The sequence below is a fragment of the Ursus americanus genome, chromosome 9, assembly GCF_024610735.1.
Source record: "Ursus americanus isolate L20-20 chromosome 9, mUrsAme1.1.p, whole genome shotgun sequence".
Lineage (NCBI taxonomy): Eukaryota > Metazoa > Chordata > Mammalia > Carnivora > Ursidae > Ursus > Ursus americanus.
The window spans coordinates 61,664,478-61,684,640 of NC_142135.1; the positions used below are offsets into that span (position 1 = coordinate 61,664,478).

Sequence of the window (20,163 nt, forward strand, 5' to 3'; positions counted from 1 at the left end):
ACACAAAAAACAAATCACCCTTTGATCTTCCGCTTTCTGGTACAGTAGGTTCAGACTGACCAGGAAATGAAAACTGCAGAGATCGTGAGAGCCACTTTCAGAAGTGACATCACAAACTCCACTAAGATCAAGATCAAAAACGAAAGGTTGAATCAATGAATACGCGTTACCCTGATACACATTTTGCAGTTTCTTTAATTTTTTTCCTTAAAATTATTTTGCTTTTAAAAACTAAATTAGATTTCTCCTTTCAACTTGTCAAATATCTCACCCGCAGAGTGTAATTTTTTTTATAAGATTGCCCTCTGCTCCAACAGAAATATAAGTTTATGTCTTCCTAGAGTCTTTAACTGAACATTAAGTCTTTAAATAAGTATGTCCCATAATTTTAAAAATAATTTAATTGCCTTATTTTCTAATACACTTTTGAGAAACTATAAAAACATGTCAGAAGTGAAGCAAAATTTTTAAATAATTTTTAAATAATTTTAAATCCACTAGCAAAATAAATAATTTATAAGTTACGTGATACTCCGTCACTAAAGGAGCAATTTATGTTATTTTCACCAATAACTCGGGTTCATTTTCTGCAATGAATTAATTGCCGTATGACTCTCAATAGCTTTTATTTTTGTTTTGATTTTTGCTGGGTTTTTTATTTTTTTGGCATTTTATGGTTTTTCCATTCAGGATATCAGAGCAAGAGTGATCTTTAATCTTTTAAATATATTAAAAGGTCTTGTTTGTTGTTTAGAAGCACAAAATTAAACATCTTCACCCACTGTCTAGACAGTTGTGACCACATTGCTTTTTAATTAGTCATTTGTTTCTTTACTACAGTTACCATCATCATGTAACTAACACAATTACAGAAATCCTGAGGCAAGTCTTAAAAAGAATTTTCTTAATTCTTAACATACAGTGGGAAAATATGCAGTTGTTATAGTCTCTTGAGGTCTGTTACTGTTGAAAATTCTACCATAAACTTTGACCTTGCATTCAATATGTTCACACTCCATTCTGCAGAGCTAGCACCAGAAGAATACACATGACATCACTCCCAAGACAAGATTTAAAAACTTATGTTGGATCACAAATCCATAAAAGAGATATGCTGGCTTCTCCAAAAATTCTGAAGGGCAGAAGTATTTGTAAATTATGTGAAGTGGTCAAGTTGTCTGCAGATTTCGATTTGGGGCCTTATGGAATTGTGACCAATGGGTATCTGTGGAGTTGAGACATGAATTGAGATAATGTGAAATAGCAAGATAAATGACTAGTAATAATCTTTTGTCAGTTGCTTTCTATGAACCCTGTGCTGGTTGGCCCAACCGATAATTCCAAGTTCCACAAATAAGACTGATAAATCTTTTCTTTAACACACAGCCTAATTCCCAAATGTTTTTCTCTGAATAAATAAATCCATTCAAAATCAAAGAGATTATCAGCCCAATGGTACAAAAACAACAAAAATTATCAACACCAACTTATCTACTGCCTAAGTAAATAGTTTCTTCATGTTTCTTTGTGAAGATAATCATCTAAAGAAGGGGAGGGGAAAGATGTCACCTTTCCACTTCTTAAAGGTGCTCTGAGTTGGTCTTTTTCTTCCTAAGCAAGGGTGTGTCCATGATTCTATCTTTTGAGAGGTCAGCTCAGCCAACCCTATCCGGTGGTCATCCCTATCCAGAAGTGATTTAGAACAACTACTTAGCATGATGTGTTTCTCTTAATATCACTATCCCTTCTGACTCTTAAAACAAACAAATGCCTGGGATTCCAAAATCAGGTGCAGGAATAGCTAAAGTGATCTGAGTCACCAAGTCAGGAGTCTGAAAGGACTCTCAGAAAGATAGGACTCACGTTTGCACCAGTCCTCCTGACCTTCTGAAGAGCACACTAAAGCTCTGAAGAACTAGAGATCCCTGTGACAGCTTCTCTCTGTGGCTTAACCAAGCAATCTGAACTTGTTTTTTAATAAGGAGAAATTGTTTTCAAAGAAATTTTACACAAAAACCCAGTATACAACTCACGGAAGTCATTGTTTTAAAAACATGTATTTTTAGCTCAAATTCCTTATATTTGTTTCTCAAAAAGTAAATCAATAAGAACACCAGCTAGTAAGTGCATAGCATATTGGAGTATTTTAAAAATTTAGAGAGGAAGTAGTAATGAATCTATTAAAATAGATTAGAATCAAATATATATAAGTAATCATAGCTAACATATATGGAATACATACTGTGCTAAATGATTTGCATAAACAGTTCAATTACTATTTTTACGTAATACCTTTTCCATGTGCATATATATGTATACACACAATACACAAACAGATATGTATCTATTATACACATTCTTGCAGACATACGCTACAATTTCATTATCATTTCTGTTTCAAAAATAAAAACCCAAGGCTTTAAGAGGTTAGATTATGCATTCAGTCACACAGCTAGTAAGCAGAATATTTAAGATTTGAACTCAGAGGTCATGTGCTGAATGGCCATCCCAAACTGCCTATCCTGCTGTTGTAGTTCCAAAAAGCACCGTTTCCAGAATTGCTATTCTAATCTATTCGCGTACTCTTGCATTACAAGCATAATTAGTACATTATAATATGTTTTTCACAATAACAGTTTTGGTCATCGTAACGTAGGTCATGGACCTATGACCATTAATGGAGCAGGGCCGGTCGTCTATAGGCAGCATTTGCTTAGCACTGTCACTCTACATCCTCTCATTTATTGTCCCATGTGACCCCCCCATTCCCTGTAATACTGATTCAAAAACCAAGTTCTGAAATTATGCAACTTTGACTTTAACTTCATTAGCATCAAGAAGTCATCAATGTTAGACGAGGTCAGAAAATATGCCAACAGTAGATTTACTTAGGATAAAGAACCCTGTAGAAAAAGTGTGATATAAACTGGTCATAAGGTACTTAATGGGATCTATTTTGTTACTAATTAATTTACTCTAAATAAAACTCAAACAAGTGTGTTTTCTACAAAGATCACTAAAGTCTCTTTTCCCAAAAGATTTGTTTCCTAATCCATATATATACGTGACAAAATAGCTATTTTCCTTAGTAATTATGATCTGCCCTTTCTTTAGAAAATCAGATTATCTAAAAGAAAAATGTTTTAAAGACCATCAGCAAAATATGCAGATATAAGGAAAATACTACAGTGAAATAAACACATAACATACCTTCAAAAGGAGAGGGTACTTGCAAATTCTTTGTATTGGTGTTACTAAATATCCTTCCAGGGGAACATCTGTGTTCTTCCGTCCTCCAAGTAGCATGCAGTTCTGAAGTGGAAATAAAAATAATTAATTACAATTTTTTAAACCTGAAGCCATGAAATTTTCTTCTACCATAAAATTTTCTGCTAAAAACTTGTGAAAGCCTGTCTCTATACCTTCTTTCTCTGAGATGAGCCCATGAAATCACAAATAACACTTACAGAAGACAAAGAGAAGTATTTTCCCATTTCATATTAGTTATAGGAACCAAAATATGTTTTGAATATATATCCTGAAAATCAGTTTTTATATATTCTCCTAACTATGAAGTCTGAGGAAAAAGAAATAGGATAGAGATGGAGGAATGGATGGATAGGTGGGTGGATGGATGGACAGACAGAGGGATGGATGAATAAATAATAGACACAAAGATACACAGATCAATCCTGCTTTTTAAGGGAGCTATAGCTGAATTGTGGTGTTGTGTTGTAAAGAGCAGGCCTAGAGACGACTGGGTTCTACACGTGCTCTGCCACTGACTGGTGATGTAACTTGGGTTGATTTCAGAATGCTAGTTTTCCTGTCTGTAAAACTGTCCTGTTTCAACCAAGTGATTGCCAAATCACTTTTAGCTATAATACCTCACCAATGACACTGGCCAGCCAGTCTCAGAGAAGGAGGTCAGATATGATCTCCAGAGAGGCAAGATGAAGGAGAAATCTCAAAATCAGCAATCAGAGTAAGATGAAATAGAAGAGAAAATCAACTCTGATATTTAAAAAAAAAAAGCCTATAAACTCTGAAGTATCTGGTCTTTATTTTATAGTTTAACCGTCAATAAAAAAAGAAAGAAAGAAAGAAAAAGATTTGAAACTTGTGTCAAATCCTGTTTCTGCAAGGCCTATCAGAGTGACTAGCAAAAAGAAAGCAGTTCATATGGGGCGCCTGGGTGGCTCAGTCGTTAAGCGTTAAGCCTCTGCCTTCAGCTCAGGTCGTGATCCCAGAGTCCTGGGATTGAGCTCCCTTCTCAGCGGGAAGCCTGCTTCTCCCTCTCCCACTCCCCCTGCTTGTGTTCCCTCTCTCACTGTGCCTCTCTCTGTCAAATAAATACAATCTAAAAAAAAAAAAGAAAGAAAGAAAAGAAAGCAGTTCATAAATATGTAATGAAGGGAGAAGAGGGCTCCTCAAATATCATACTGATAATTTAGCCACTTTTATACCAGCATTTTAAGACTACTGTCTTATATACATTGAGAAGGGAGACCAAGTGCTGAGCAGGAAAGGATAAAAAGAAAAGACTGAGGATAGCAGAACAACCCCCCCACCCCACTTGGCTTTAGCACCAATTCGTGTATTCAAGTCAGCAAAACTAACACCATGACTTTAACTTCACCCAAACACTTTAGAAGACAGGGCAGCTGACTCAAGCATGCTCTTCCAGGGCCTCATCCCCTATTGCAATCAGCTTATCAAAATATTCTTTCCAACTCTGCATGGTATTGTCCCCAGTGGAACCATATGAAACACAACTATGTACATCTCACTATATTTCCAGTGATGTTTCAGTATCCCCATACATGTTAACACCCCTTATAAATGTGGCCACCCCCTTTCCCTCGCTCCGGATTGAAGTACCCTAAGAAATTCATGATTGCTTAACACACTGTTAATTCCTTGTCTGACAGCACGGAACAGATTATACACTGTCTTCATAATAGCAGAGGTTGGTTGTCACGTTAGACTGGCTTATGAAAGCCAGAGCTCTCCTAATGTGTACATAAAGAATGTCTTCTAAATGAGCTCCCAGAGATTTCCCTGGTGATGAACACTTACTAAGGTGGCAACATATCTGAGTACCCCAAATAATACCATCACCAAATCTGTAAACTCTTCCTTGTTTTTCCGAGAGTGATTGTTATTATCCCCACTTAATGGACATAGAAAATGACACCAGTGATATAATGAATTTCCTAAAGTCATTGGGATAATTAGTGGTCACTTTGTGTCAGGGCAGGAATTATAAAACCCAGGTTTCCTACCAGACTGTAGGCTCTTCCTTGTGCTATAGGATCTTCTACAAACCAGCACTCTGGAGACGCTACCGGCACGGCTTGACACAATTCAATCAATAAACTAGAGCAAGGTGAACAAAGAGTCAACTCTGCTGAGAACAGAATGGATTCACAAATGGATGGCAAAGTTCTAACACTTCATAAAGAGCTCTAAAGTTTTAGTGGCATAGGAGCCTCTTCTGGCTGTGGCAGAGAAAAAGGATCAATAAATCCTCTTCCCAAAAAACAACTGTGATACTCAGCACAATTGTCAAAAATTTCAATTTCAGGGCTCTGGAAGTCAACTAAAGTCAAACAAAAAATTGAGAAGTGTTTATTCATGAAAAACTGCTGAATTTTCAGGTAAGAATGGTGGGAGTCTATGGCATTCTCACCTGAGCTTCATCCACCTTCCCCGTGCCTCCCCCTGCCCCTCCCCTCCCCAGCTCACCCTGCGCAGTGGCCCTATCAAAATGGTGCTTTCGCAGTGGCTCTATTGCAGTGACCCTATCACAGGGACCCTGACACAGTGATAGGCCCTGAAAACCTGCTTCCAGATGGGGCTGCAGAGAGTACAACTCTCACACCCAGGGGCGTTGTCAATAAAAACAGCATACTCCATAAGAAAAATGGAGATGCCCACAAGTCTCTTAGCCTGAGATCACAAACCTCCTTGGAGCAGGTGTCAGACTGTGCACATGCAGAAAAGACCCAAGGGGAAGGGGGATCCCCATGGAAAGAAAAACCCAGATCTGACTTGAAAACTGCTTGCCCTTTGAATTTCTCCCCCACCCCCAAACTCACACATAGATCCATAGACAAGATGATTAAAGATATTCGATCATCTCTGACAAATTGTTCACTGAACTAAGTTAAGCAGTCACTGGAGTGACCCCTAAAAAGAAAGGCTAAACTATAAAACAAAAAACCGAGTAGAGATATAGCAGCTGCACATACAAGACTCACACGTTCTCAAATCAAGTCCAGGAAAGTTACTAAAAACAAAACAAAACAAACAAAAAACAATAACCAGCTTCAGGAAATAGACTTGAAAAATTAAGATGAATATTGTTCTTAGAGCAATCATTCCCCCCCCCAAAAAAAACCTAAAAAAATATACTTCAAAAAAATCAACAGAGGAAGTAAAACAGTACAGTAAGGAAGGTAAAGGAGAAACAGAGGAACAGCAACAACAAAAACCAAAAAACACATACAGAAAAAAAAATAAAGTGGTACATGTCAATACAACAACATCAATAATTACATAATTACTCCAATCAAAGGCAGAGATTGTCAGACTGGATAAAAAGCAAGATCTGACTATATACTGTCTCCTAGAGGCATGTTTTAGATTCAAAGACATAAATAGTTTGTAAGTAAAATAATGGAAAAAGATATAACATACAAACAGTACAAAAAGCATTATGGCTATAATAATATCAGGCAAAATAGATTTTAAGAAAAGAAATATCCCTAGGGACAAAGAAATACATCTTATGATCAATAGAAATATAAATACAAGCACTTTCAATGAATACATATTTAACAACAGAGCCCTGAAACATATAAAACAAAAACTGACATCATCGAAAGGCAAGACAGACAATTTAACAATTATACTTATAGATTTCAATATCCTACCCTCAATAATTGACAGAACACCTAGAGGAAAGGATAAAGAAGACAAGAACAACACTATGAACAAAAATGACCTAACATTTATAGAACATTCCACCCAACAGCAGCAGAATATGCATCGTTTTTAAGCACACATGGAACATACAGAGAAAAAAACCCAACAACTCCAGGACAGACCATATGCTAAGCCATAAAAACATCTTAATGAATTTAAAAGGATTTAAATGATTTAAATATGTTCTCTGACCAAAATGGAATTAAATTCAAAAAATCAACTACAGGAAGAAATTTGGAAAGTTCCAATATTGGGAAATAAAATAACAGAATGTTAAAAATGATGATTCTAAGATTTTACCCTACCTGCAAGCTCAAAAGTTAACCTGCCAGAGATTTATGGATGCTGGAAGAACACACGAAACTCTTAGGCCAGAGCTACAGGACTTTTTTTTCCTTACAGCGATAGCGGTAGCCAGAGTATCACTATTTGGGGACCAGTTTCCCAAGGCCCAGTTCCCACATCTCAAGACAAGGAAGACCAGGTGGCCCATGCATGTGGACACCAGGAGAGGAGACATGAAGCTAAGAACCATGCATCTTTCATGAGGGCAGCAGGTGTGCCACTTAGGAGGAAGAGAATATCTCCACCTTCTGAGGCTGTTCGTGATATAAACATCCTTTAAAAGATCGGCTAGAACAAAGGCAGTCAGTTCCTCTGCTCAGAAAATGTGCAGGGACACAAGTCCCATGAAGAACTATCTTCCAAGACAGACTCTAAATAAAGAACAGACTAAAGATATTACAAAGGAAACTAGACATTTTCAAAAACTGAATGAAAATGAAAACACATGTCATATTTTATGGAATAAAACTAAAGCAGTGTATAAGGCAAAACTCATAGCTTTTCTTTTTTTTAGATTTTATTTTTATTTATTTGACAGAGAGAGAGACAGCCAGCGAGAGAGGGAACACAGGCAGGGGGACTGGGAGAGGAAGAAGCAGGCTCCCAGCAGAGGAGCCTGATGTGGGGCTTGATCCCAGGACTCCGGGATCACGCCCTGAGCCGAAGGCAGACGCTTAACGACTGAGACACCCAGGCGCCCCTGGGGTAGCATGTTCTGAACCTCATCATTCATTCATTTCTAATTTCAAAATATCTTATCAAGTATATACCAAATGGTATCAAAATATAATAATTCTATTGTCTTTATGTAGGAAGCACTGTTACAGTGCCATTCCTAAGCTACATCACACCTAAATTGTAAAAGGCAAAAAGGTCACAATAAAAACTCTTAACAAACTATGAATATAGTGGAACTTCTTCAACCGGAGAAGGACATCTGTGAAAAAACCTACAGCTAACATCACACTTAATGATGAAAAGCTGATTGATTTCCCCCTAAGAGCAGAAACAAGGCAGGTGTTATCTGTTCTTATCACTTCTATTCAACATTGTACTGTTTCTAACCAGTGCAAAAGCCCATGGGGAGACCAAAAAAAAAAAAAAAGACACCTAAATTGAAAAGGAAGTAATAAAACTGTCTTTACTCTCGTATGACACGATCCTATATGTAAAATATCCTAAAGAATCTACCAAAAAACTACCAGAACTAATACATGAATTTAAACCACAGGATACAAAAATATACAATAAACAACAGTAAATAAAAATCTAATGTTTATATGGTAGCAATGAACAATCCAAAAAATTAAATTAAGATCATTCCAATCACTGGGTGCCTGGGTGGCTCAGTGAGTTAAGCATCTGCCTTCAGCTCAGGTCATGATCCCGGGATCCTGGTATTGAGCCCTGCATCGGGCTCCCTGCTCAGTGGGGAGTATGCTTCTCCCACTCCTTCCAGCTCGTGCTCTCTCTCTCTCATTATCTCTGTCTCTCTCAAATAAATAAATAAAATATTTTTTTAAAAAAAGATCATTCCAATCACAGCAGCATCAAAAAGAGTACACTACTTGGGAATAAACTTAACAAAGTAAGTATAAGACCCGAATACAGACTTCTTAAATATAACAAAAACATGTTTATACGGAAAAAATTTAACCAGACTTCAACAAAATATAAGAATTTTGATTTTCAAAAGATAACACTTTTAAACGAACAAACTACACTGGGTGGAAATATGCACAAATTATATGTCAGATACAGAAGCTGTATCCAAAATAAAGAACACTTATAGCTCCATATAAAATAAACATCTGAATTCAAAAATGGACAAAAGATTTAAATAAGCATTTCACCAATAGGATATATGAATGGCTAATAAGAACATAGAAAGCATGCCTGGTATCATTGGTCATGAGAGAAATGCAAATAAAAATCATCTTGAGATAAATTACACATCCACTATCACAGCTTAATTGCAACTGGTAATACCATGTGTTTGCAAAGATACAAAGAAACTACAAATGTCTTACATTGCTGGTGTATATGGCACAGTCAGTCTAGCAGTTTCTTAAACATAAACTTACTATGACCTAGCAATTCCACTCTTTTTTTTTTTTTTAAGATTTTATTTATTTGACAGAGAGAGAGAGACAGCCAGAGAGAGAGGGAACACAAGCAGGGGGAGTGGGAGAGGAAGAAGCAGGCTCCCACTGAGCAGGGAGCCCGATGTGGGGCTCAATTCCAGGACTCTGGGATCACGCCCTGAGCCGATGGCAGATGCTTAACGACTGAGCCACCCAGGCGCCCCGAGCAATTCCACTCTTAGCATCTACTCAAGAGAATGAAAATATCCACACAAAGACTTGTACATGAATGTTCATCCCAACATCATTTATCAAATAGCTCAAACTGGACATTTCCTGCCTTTTCCGTACAAATACCTCTCTCTGAAAGGATCTTCAAGGTGCATCATTAATCATACTTGCTCGCTGACCCAATGTTCATACACTGGCAAATGGGCAAACAAAATAACGGTACATCCATACAATGGAATACTATTCAACAAAAAAACGAATGGCATATGGATACATGTTACAATGGGGACGAACCGCAAAACATTTTACTCAGTAAAAGAAGCCAGGCATAAAAGATTACATTGAAGGATTCCATTTATATGAACTGTCCAGAAAAGGCAAACTATGGAGATTGAAAGTAAATCAATGATTGCCTAGAGTTCATGGTGGTTGTAGAGATGGGCTGTGAGCAGGCATGAGAGACTTTTTGGGGTGTTGGAAATCTCTATAACTGGGTAGTGGGGATGGTTGCTCCTCTCCACAATTTGCTAGATATTATTGAATAGTATACTTACAATGTGGTCCTCACTGGCAATTAAACCATCCAAAATTAACTACCAAAATATGCATTTATTTGTGCTATCCTGAAGAAATTAAATATATATTCTTGTTCTTTCTTTGCAAAGTGAATAAGGAATGTATGTAGGAGAAAGGTCAATCTTTAAATTTATTTTCTACCATACCCAGGATCTACTTCCTTCCTGTGACTGCCCCACTTACAATTCTCTTAGCAGAAGTAAATGAAACCCTAGGGAGCTGAGGGATATAAAAGTGATGATGAACTCTGGCATAAATGTCTTCTCTCACTAGGAATCTGTGGTTCTCACAAACAATTCATAATCAACCAGGAGAGGGCATTATCAGTGTTTTCCCATCCACAAGCTCTGCCAGCTCTCCCTTCTTAGGTTTACCAAAGGACTCTAGTCTCCTAGCCTGGACACACTTAAGGCATACAGCACATCGATGCTAGTCCTTGGCTCCTCAGTGAGCCTATCAACAAATCACAGTATATGGTCACAGTTAAATATATACTTACCAAAAGAAATGTGCGGATCGTTCTTATTTTGTTAAGTTCAAGAAGCAATTTTTGTGCCTTCTCATGGTTACTACAATATTCATCATAGATACGAAACTTGTCTTTCTGTGAATTTGAATAAGGATAAGTTAGAGTCATGTTAGTAGCCATTTGGAAAGATTAATCTGCGTGATGTTTGTGAACAAACTTGATTAAGTGTTTATTGTATTTTGGGAGCTCTACTGTGTGTATGTACATAAGTACATTTTATATATCAATTTTCTCTGATCCATGAAGAATAGCCTAGGGAAAAAGACAGATTATATTCACTAGAGTACAGTATGATATAGGCAATAGTAAGTAAATGAGCCAAATGGTAACAAATTATAGAGAAGAGAGTACTTAGCTTTCCTGAGAGGATTCAGATACAGCTTTAAAAAAAAAGAAAAAAGAAAAAATAATAACTGAGCAAGGTTCAGAGAGATGAATCCATCATTCCCAGGCAGGGAGAGGGAAGAAAGCGTTTTAGGGAGAGGGAAAAGCATGTGCCAGATCATACAGGAATAGAGAGACAGGGTCCGTGCAGCACACTAACGCACCGATCTGGACAGTTGTGTTGAGGGGGCACACGGACAAACAGAATATTCAACAGCAAGTGACTAAGATCATGATGGGCTTTGGAGACACTAAATATGAGAAGTCATCTCAAGTGTAACTATTTGTTAGTATAATAAGGTGGCTACTTTCAGGTAGCTGTCATATTGTAACAGACTTACAACTCTTTGTAGCTCCAAAACACAAAACTAAGACCACGGGGTAGAAATTGGCAGGGCCATCAAGATGGGCCGTGGTAGGCAGATTCAGGATTAACATAAAGATCTTCTAATGGTTAGAGCTGTTCCTTAAAGTGATAGAGTAGGAACAAAATAAACAACCTTCGTATTTGCCACAGAAGGGGTACTTTCAAAAAGGGAGTAATTTCACCATCATGATGTCCAAGCATCCTCCCATCATTAGATTTTCTCTCAGTGGTTAGAATTGGTATCTATCCAAATGGTACCAATAAGAGGAAGGCACAGAAAATGTATCGATCAAATATTAGAACAGAAGTGTGTCCCCTGAAATTTCCAAGACATGCATTTGGAAAGCAACACTGAGTACTATTCTATATAGCCAGTACAAAATATATTGAATTACTTATTTCAAGAGACGGTATGACCCAGAATGAAACAACACTTCAGAAATAGTTTAGCTAAATTCATGGATGACAGATTCATAGTGTGTTACTGAGGAAATGGATGTCAGGGTGCAAGATTCCCATGTGCAGCCCTGGACTAAGAAAGCAAATACTCCAGCTGGCAGAAGATTTGAATTCTTTCATGAAAAGGAATAGTCTGGATTAAGGGGACACAAACATGTATGGTTTCCAGTCATGCCCAAGGAAAGCATGGCTTGATCTTCCTCTGCCAAGGAACCTCTCTCCATTTAATATTAATTACCTTTATGAAATATTTCCTGATTATATAAAGAACATATGCAGAGTTTGCTCATTACATATAGGAATACGGACCTAGAAACTACATCTAATTAATTACCTTTCTAAAAGCTAAATAGAAATAAAAATAAACAAAAATTGATTTCTATGACAAAATACTCATGCATTTTTAAATAAAACATTAATTATATAGCATCTTGGTAAAGAAAGGAATTCAGGTGGGCGCTCTGAAAATTAGCATCAGTGGAAGGGTATAAAGAGCAGCACTGTTTTTTGTTTTTCGGGTTTTTTTGGTATGAATGAGCTTTAGTTCCGAAAGCAATTTTCATGTTATAGGTAACTTTTTACTTATAAATCAATTACGCAAATAATTTCAACTATCATGTCCAAACAGACAGAAATGATCTTGACGTGTAATTTGAAACAACTATCAACTATCATGTCCAAACAGACAGAAACGAGCTTGACGTGTAATTTGAAACAACTGAGGACTGACTGGTTATTCTTCGGCACGACTCAGTATGACCTTCTGAGAAACCACCCTTGAGAAACACTGAGACCCAGGCGTCTGTGTACCTAGAGTGACAGGGTTCGTTCACCGGCAGGCTTGTCACCAGCCGATTAACAAGGGAACATGCTGACTCACAAAAGGTTCATCATGCCATTCTAAGAGTAAGGATTTTCTGTCTCAAAAGGGAAATCCTCTATGTTTGAGAGAAACATAAAAATCCATTCATTATGAACAGCCTGAATATTCATTAGAATTCAAAGCTACAGAGGATGCGAAGCAACTTGTTGGGAAAAAGAAAAGGCTGTTTATTCTTCACTGAATAAAATGGATGATGTGAGGCCCTCACCCCTTTTCTGGCTCTCAGTGGAAGATTTCATTGGCCTTAAAAGACCCCAAACTTTTGGTGTCACATTTTACTTCTAATGCTGAATTCTCACATGCTACTGTGCCAAAAGCTAAACCTTAAAATCGGGGGGGGGGGGGGGGCAGAGCTTTTAAAATAAACAGAAATTGATCCTACAAAGTGAAGAAAGCAGGTTCCCACTTCTTGTTGAGCGTTGGGTTCTGGATGTAGGCATTCTTCCACGACTTTTAAAAATTCCTTATGTACAGCAAGGATATCTTCGATGTTTGAGAACAGCATCTACAAATAAATGTAAGTAAGTGCAATAGTGAAGCAGGTTTTTAAAAAAAAGCCCATGAGAGGACAGTATGCTCTCTCCAAGCTGCAAACTTCAGGGCATAGCTATCCTTTCCGCCCACCCGGAGGGCAGAGCTCCAATTTTGTCTGGACATCCTCTCCACTCCCACACAGCTCTGGGAACCAGGAACCTATTCCTGGCTCTCAGGAAAAGCCTGAGTGACTAAACCCAAGCATGACAGTCCCCACCGCATTAGTGAGAATGGGCGGCAGGTAACATAGTGCAGGCAGATTTGCTAGCAGGCTTTTGGGGGCAAGAGCTTCTTTGCTCTCTGGAAGAGTATCCTGGAATGGATAGCCCTCTTCCCCTCTGGAAAGGAGCTGTGTCTGGAAGTGACAGCTGGGACAGCTACAAGGTCATTTTGCAGCGACAAGAGGAGCCAGCCCAGGGGCAAAGTAGATAACCTGGATGGCAAAGTGAAGAGCTAGACAGAACCTGGCAATCTTCTTGACCTCCCTGAGCCACAGGTCCTGAACCTTCTTTTCTGTCTGGAGTCCCCAAATGAGAGCCGAAGTATCTTCAAGCCATTTGAATAATAAGCGTCCTTTGCTTGCGACCACAAGCACACAAACTGAAATGCTCCCGTGGTAAGGAGAATTTGAAAGTTAGTATTTAATTTATGAAAAAAATAGTCAGAAGGGCCTATAAAATCCTTGGGAATTTTTTTTTTTATTTTTAGTAAAATAAAACGGCAAATCAGCACCAAAAATAAATACCAATGATAATTTATACAACTCAAATGAATAATAATACTGCAATTAATTTTCATTTACCTCCTCCCCCTTTACAAAACTCATCATTTTCCTGTCCTGCAGCCTAAAAGGAAAGGTTTAAACGTCTGTTTCTGAGTTGAAGATATTATGCAGACGTTTTCTGCACCATTGAACCATCCAAATCGCTTGTTCTTTGGTGATCAGGGACTGGAAGTGTATCTGTCCGCATCTTGCCTTCCTAAGCCTCCTCGGCAATGCTCACGCATGGCTCTGCTCCCTCCCTCTCACAGATGCTGAGGTTCTCTGTCCTGGGTTTGTCTTTCTTCCTTTTTTCAAACTGTCCTTAAGGCCTTGGCAAAAAATCGCTCCACTTCTTCTACGCCATCCTCATCACCCTGTTTCTTTTCCCAAACCCTCGTTTCCCTTTTTCTCAGGGTGGCCCACACAAGTGTCTGGTGCAGCACTTACACTGGAACTGAGGAGAAACTGAAGAGCCTAAAGTAACATCCCACAGATGAAATTTTAGCTAAAGGGGAACGTGTGCTTGGGTTGAGGGCCAACTGTGCCTCCTCACCTTCACTGTTTCTTCTGTTACGTTTTTGTCAATTTTCGATGCGGCACACTGATTCATTCGGTGTAAGAATGCCTGCGTGAAACAAAAAAAAAGATATTATGAAGGCAACTTTAGGTTAATAGAATAACAGTGTGTAGGGGAGCCTGGGTGGCACAGCGGTTAAGCGTCTGCCTTCGGCTCAGAGCGTGATCCTGGCGTTATGGGATCGAGCCCCACATCAGGCTCCTCCGCTATGAGCCTGCTTCTTCCTCTCCCACTCCCCCTGCTTGTGTTCCCTCTCTCACTGGCTGTCTCTATCTCTGTCGAATAAATAAATAAAATCTTTAAAAAAAAAAAAAGAATAACAGTGTGTTGATCAGAACTAAATCTTTTATAGGAAGCCAGAGTTTAAAAATCCAATAACTACTGAGAATAATAGTTTTGTTGTAAAAGGTGAAACCCTGGTTCACTGTGGCTCCCTTCTGGGAATTATATCCGTCAGAGTTTTGGGGCAGGATCAAAAGTGGTCACGTATATGATAACTTATCCAGCAGGATCTCAACATTCTGTGGTAAACACTTAAGAGTCAAATGTTTCCTAAACTTCTAAGTCTTGTGAAGCACAAAAGACCAAAATCTAATGAAAAAATGGGATTTCTGATTAGAAAAAAAAGGGGTGGGGAAAAATTTAGAATTGGCCCTTTTGGAACTGAGAGAAACTAAGGGAAGGTGGTAGGGAGGAAGAGATAGAGAGGGAAAGAAAGAGAGAGAAAGTGACTCTTCAAGAAGGAATGGAAGGATTTCCCTTCCCCTCCTACCTACCCCCTCCCAAGTTTTAGAAAGCCAGATTTTGTATTTCTGGGATCAGGTCTAGGCTCTCCATAGAAAAATGGTAGGCAAATAAGTTCCGTAGTATTTCAAAGATCTGGCCTCTTCTTAATAAGTCATTAAGCTTGGACCCATGACTAAATAAGCTATTATTTTTGCAAAGGAAAAAAAGAGTAGAAAGACTTATTTATATTGGATCTTAAAAGAAAAAGTTTGGAAGGAAAAGGAGAAGTGACCTTCCATCCAGCAAATCTGGCTTGTGTCTTCAAGACATTGTTCGTTAACTACCTAGTGACCAGGTGAATCATTGCTTCCCTTGTCTTATGTCTTAAGAAATTCAGGGGCTCCTGGGTGGCACAGCGGTTGAGTGCCTGCCTTCAGCTCAGGGCGTGATCCTGGCGTTGTGGGATCAAGCCCCATATCAGGCTCTTCCGCTATGAGCCTGCTTCTTCCTCTCCCGCTCCCCCTGCTTGTGTTCCCTGTCTCGCTGGCTATCTCTATCTTTGTCAAATAAATAAATAAAAATCTTTAAAAAAAAAAAAAAAAAAGAACTTCAGGCACTGAAGTACACAGCCAAGTTAGGGTATGACTGACTACACAGCTCACCAATTCCCAGGGCACACAGAGTCTCCATGGAATCTCTGGATACTACATCAAACAAGTGAAGATGAAAGTAAGAATACCATTTTTGACATGCTATATTTACAAAGATTTAAGAGATTAAGAAAACCCAGTATTGTTCATAATGTTCCAAAGTCATCACCCTCAAGGACACTGACAGTAAGAGTACTAAAATGGCACAGGGGTGGCTGGGTGGCTCAGTCGGTTTAGTGTCCAACTCTTGCTTTCAGCTCAGGTCATGATCTCTGGGTTGTGAGATGGAGTCTGTGCTGAGTATGAAGCCTGCTTAAGATTCTCTCTCCCCCTCTGCCTCTGCCCTCCCCCCCCAAAAAAAAGCGGGGGGAGTATAAAACGGCACATTTCTGGGAACAATTTGATAATATATCTCAAATTTTCAAATGGGCATTCCCTTTAACCCAGCAATTGTACTTCCAGGAATTTATCCTAAGAAAACTTTCAGGCAAGGGGTTACAGTATATTGATTACAAAAGTGGAAACATAGGAAACAACCTAAATGCCCATCAATAAGGGAATTAATTATATTATGGCACATGCAAATTAGAAAATACTATGTATTTAAATGAAACAAAACAAATGAGCCATAGGATCTCATTCCCAGCATTAGCTTCAGCCCCATCTCTATTCCTGATTCAATCAGTTCATGTTTCAGTCTATAAATACAAAGCCACATCAGTTCTAATAGCCTCAACAGAATGAAATAATCAGCTGAATTAAATAAATCAAATAAGAAAGTATTGGATGTCACCTTATTTTTTTTATTGGATACATGAGATATGAATTTTGAACTATTATCTAGAGTTAGGTATATCCTTGCTAATGAAGAGAGATTTTGAATTTTCTGATTTTGCCCATTTTAATTAGTATCAGTCTAATTTTTAATTTTAGATTTGTTTCTATTGAATATTTTCCATAAACTCAAACCAAAAATGCTCCGTTAGTTCTTTCCATTTAGTCTTAAAATAACATGGTGGTGTAGTCGCCTAGTTTACATTTCGTGTTGACCACAGAGTAAATAGGTAACCTCTCGTGCAAGGAAAGCTGAAAGTTCACCTCTACGTTTATAAACCTTTTCTTCATGAACTGAGCTCAGTCACATTCTGAAGCCCATAAATTAAAGTGAGGAGGCAGTACAAATGAATCAAAATATGAGTTAAAAGGGAACATACAAACTAAAAAAGTAAACTGTATCTTCATCTGACCTTTTATCTTCTTATCCTCTGTGACAACATAGAACTTTTTGTTTAACTGTATATGAAAGAAAACCTGGAACTTGTTAGCATTTCTGATCAAGCATTTATCTTCCTAAGAGCTTCCTTTATACACAGTTCAGGCAGATTTCAGATAGTTTGCCTAGAGCACAAAATCACGAAAACACATTTTTGACAAAACGTGTAAGTCTTCTTTCCTTAAGATAAAGAAAAATAACGTGCTTTCAGAATCCTCTTTTAACAACCAGCATCTACAAAGTCCCTTCAGACTTTGTAATTGGAGCATTTAATTTTTCTCCGATCAGTCAAAGAAGCATTAATGCCCTAAAAACAAAAATACATGAGGGATTTCATATGCCATTTTATCTCTGCATTCATTCATTCCCTTTGGTCCAGAATTTCATCAGAATTAGATCATTTTCGCTTTGATACAAATACATTGAAACTAAGTACTGGAAAAAGCTTGTAATGCCAGTGGTTCTCAAGCTTTTTATTGTGCACAAGACTTGGAGAGTTTCTTCTAAATGCAGAGCTCCCTACCCCAGAGGGTCTGATTCACCAGACTGGTTGAGGACCCAGAAATCTGCATTTTGGGTAAGTTCCCTACCTGATTCTGATGCAGTTGGTCCAGAGACCACATCTGATGAACATTCCTTTAAGTTTATTCTTTCAAAGACTAAAGAAACAGACTTTGAGGAAACAAGTAATTGAGTCTCAATAGAGAAAATGGGTTCAATTATTTCTTCTTGACGTTCAAACTCTGTCAACTCCCTCTGTGCACAATACCCTCTGACTCTGCCATTTGGTGTTCTTGATATCCCACCAGAGGACCCTCCCTCCAACGATGAAAATCAAACCTGGGCTGCATAAATGGGGCATAATAATTTCTGGAGGCTAGGGAGTGCAGAGACCAATGAGCTAAGACAGACTAAGTTGCATTTGGAGGAAGGGAGGCTCCCAGGGGCCCCTCCTTGTACCTTTCAGCTTGTAAGTGTGTTAGCATGAATCCAGTTTGCCAGCATTCCCCTAACAATGATTACACAACACATTCCAAGATGTCACTCTAGTCAGAGGCTTCTTTTTTCCTACACAGAGAGCAGAACTCTTCATCTTCTCTTCAATTTCCTCCATATTGTTTTCTTTCTATAGTGTATTTGGTAAAACAGGATAAATGTCATACATTACTTAAAGTTTAAGAAAGCTAAAAGTGCCACAAATGTGCTACCAAGAAAGCAAAAGAAGAAAGAAAACTCATGAAGATATAAGAGGGAGAAGACAGCAATTCCCTTCCTCCATGTCTGTCCGTCTAGGCCACTGCTTGCTCAAAAAGTAAGACAAAGTGCATGATGAATTTTATTCTCAGAATGCACCAGTTTATTTTATAATTTTGATGTACTAATTTATCTCCTTCAAATCATTTTTGTCCTCCCCCAGTCTTCATCAGTCAGGCAGGCACATTAGATGACTCTCAAAAGTCACACAGATGTGTTCATTGCTACAACATTTTCCGATAGTTGTGGATATTCTTATTTAATACAACACCAAAACTCAATAAGTGGTAGTTTCTTAAAGGTTAGTCATGATTTCTAATCTGAAACCAACCATAGCAGTGAACTTTTCATACCCTGTTGCATTAAAACCAATTGATCTTTCTTGCAATTTTCAGGGATCTATTATCTATGCTGGTGCTGTAAATTTTTTTAGCAATGATTCACCGGGGGTTATACGTATCTTCAAAATATTAACACATTTTGTTATTTAATATCAAACAAAACCTACATCACATTAGTTAATATCAGTATCCAACTCATTAGAAAAGTCTTTAAGTACTAGGAAAGTATAGAGCTCATTGACATAAATTTTCCAAAACTCTAAATTCACTTGCAAACGTGAATTTATCATCATCAACAAATACTATCAGTTGTTTTCCTTGAAGTGACAGGCTTACTTCATTCTTTTTTTAAAAACACTATGTGCCAAATACCCAAATGCCCTGAAACTGAAACGATAGTTTATCTCACATTTGTTATTTCAAGTAAATATAATGTTCCATAGCAACTCAATCACAAATTCTATCCCTGGAGACAACCATAATGTTTCAGTATGCAGCAGAAGTACTTAGGTATGCTTCCCATTTCATCACACAGAATATTAAAAAGGCATGTGCTCAAGAGTCATGACTTAATAAAATTAATAATTTTTATAGCTTTAAGTGAAATTGGCATCCCCTTGCCACTCCCCCATGAGTGAGGACAGGGAAGTATATAGTGACTACTAGGACAGTTTGCTGCCACTGCTTTGATTCACACTAAGACATCAGCAGTTTTATACACTACTGATTTTCTTCCACCAGTGCAGGCATCAACATAGTGGGGGGAAAAAAAGCAAATAAAGTCTCAGTATTACCATGAAAATAGTTTTGACCTTACATAGTCCCCAAAATGATTTGATAAAACCCCAAAGGCTGCAAAGCACACATTGAGAACCACTGTTTTAGGCATATAAAATATATCAATAAACAAAATTGTCAAGAATCTCTGGTTATATTCTAGTGGGGGGAGACAGACAATATGCAATAAATATAATAAACATATTTGGCATATTAGAAGCTAGGTGCTAAAACTGAGCAATGAATTTACTATAATAATAAAAACATATCTACACATTTTTGAAAAAACAAATAATAATTATTAAATTTTACCAAACATTTAAGGAATAAATTATACCACATCTCTATAATCTCTTTCAGAAGACAGGAGTAGAAGAAACATTTCCTAACTTGTTCTATGAGGCCAGCATCACCCTAATA

At 37.9% G+C, this 20,163-nt stretch overlaps 1 protein-coding gene across 2 annotated transcripts in view; it reads right to left on the reverse strand.

The window, feature by feature from the left end:
* The window catches only part of PREX2 (phosphatidylinositol-3,4,5-trisphosphate dependent Rac exchange factor 2), a 274,481-nt gene that overhangs the window by 196,060 nt on the left and 58,258 nt on the right, over positions 1-20,163 (reverse strand). For both annotated transcript variants that reach the window (XM_045810140.2, XM_087864839.1), the window contains 4 exons: positions 14,699-14,770; positions 13,231-13,353; positions 10,726-10,830; positions 3,211-3,312 (listed from right to left, as the gene is read on the reverse strand). In XM_045810140.2, the coding sequence (XP_045666096.1) occupies positions 3,211-3,312; positions 10,726-10,830; positions 13,231-13,353; positions 14,699-14,770 (402 nt within the window). The remainder of the gene's footprint in view (positions 1-3,210; positions 3,313-10,725; positions 10,831-13,230; positions 13,354-14,698; positions 14,771-20,163) is intronic.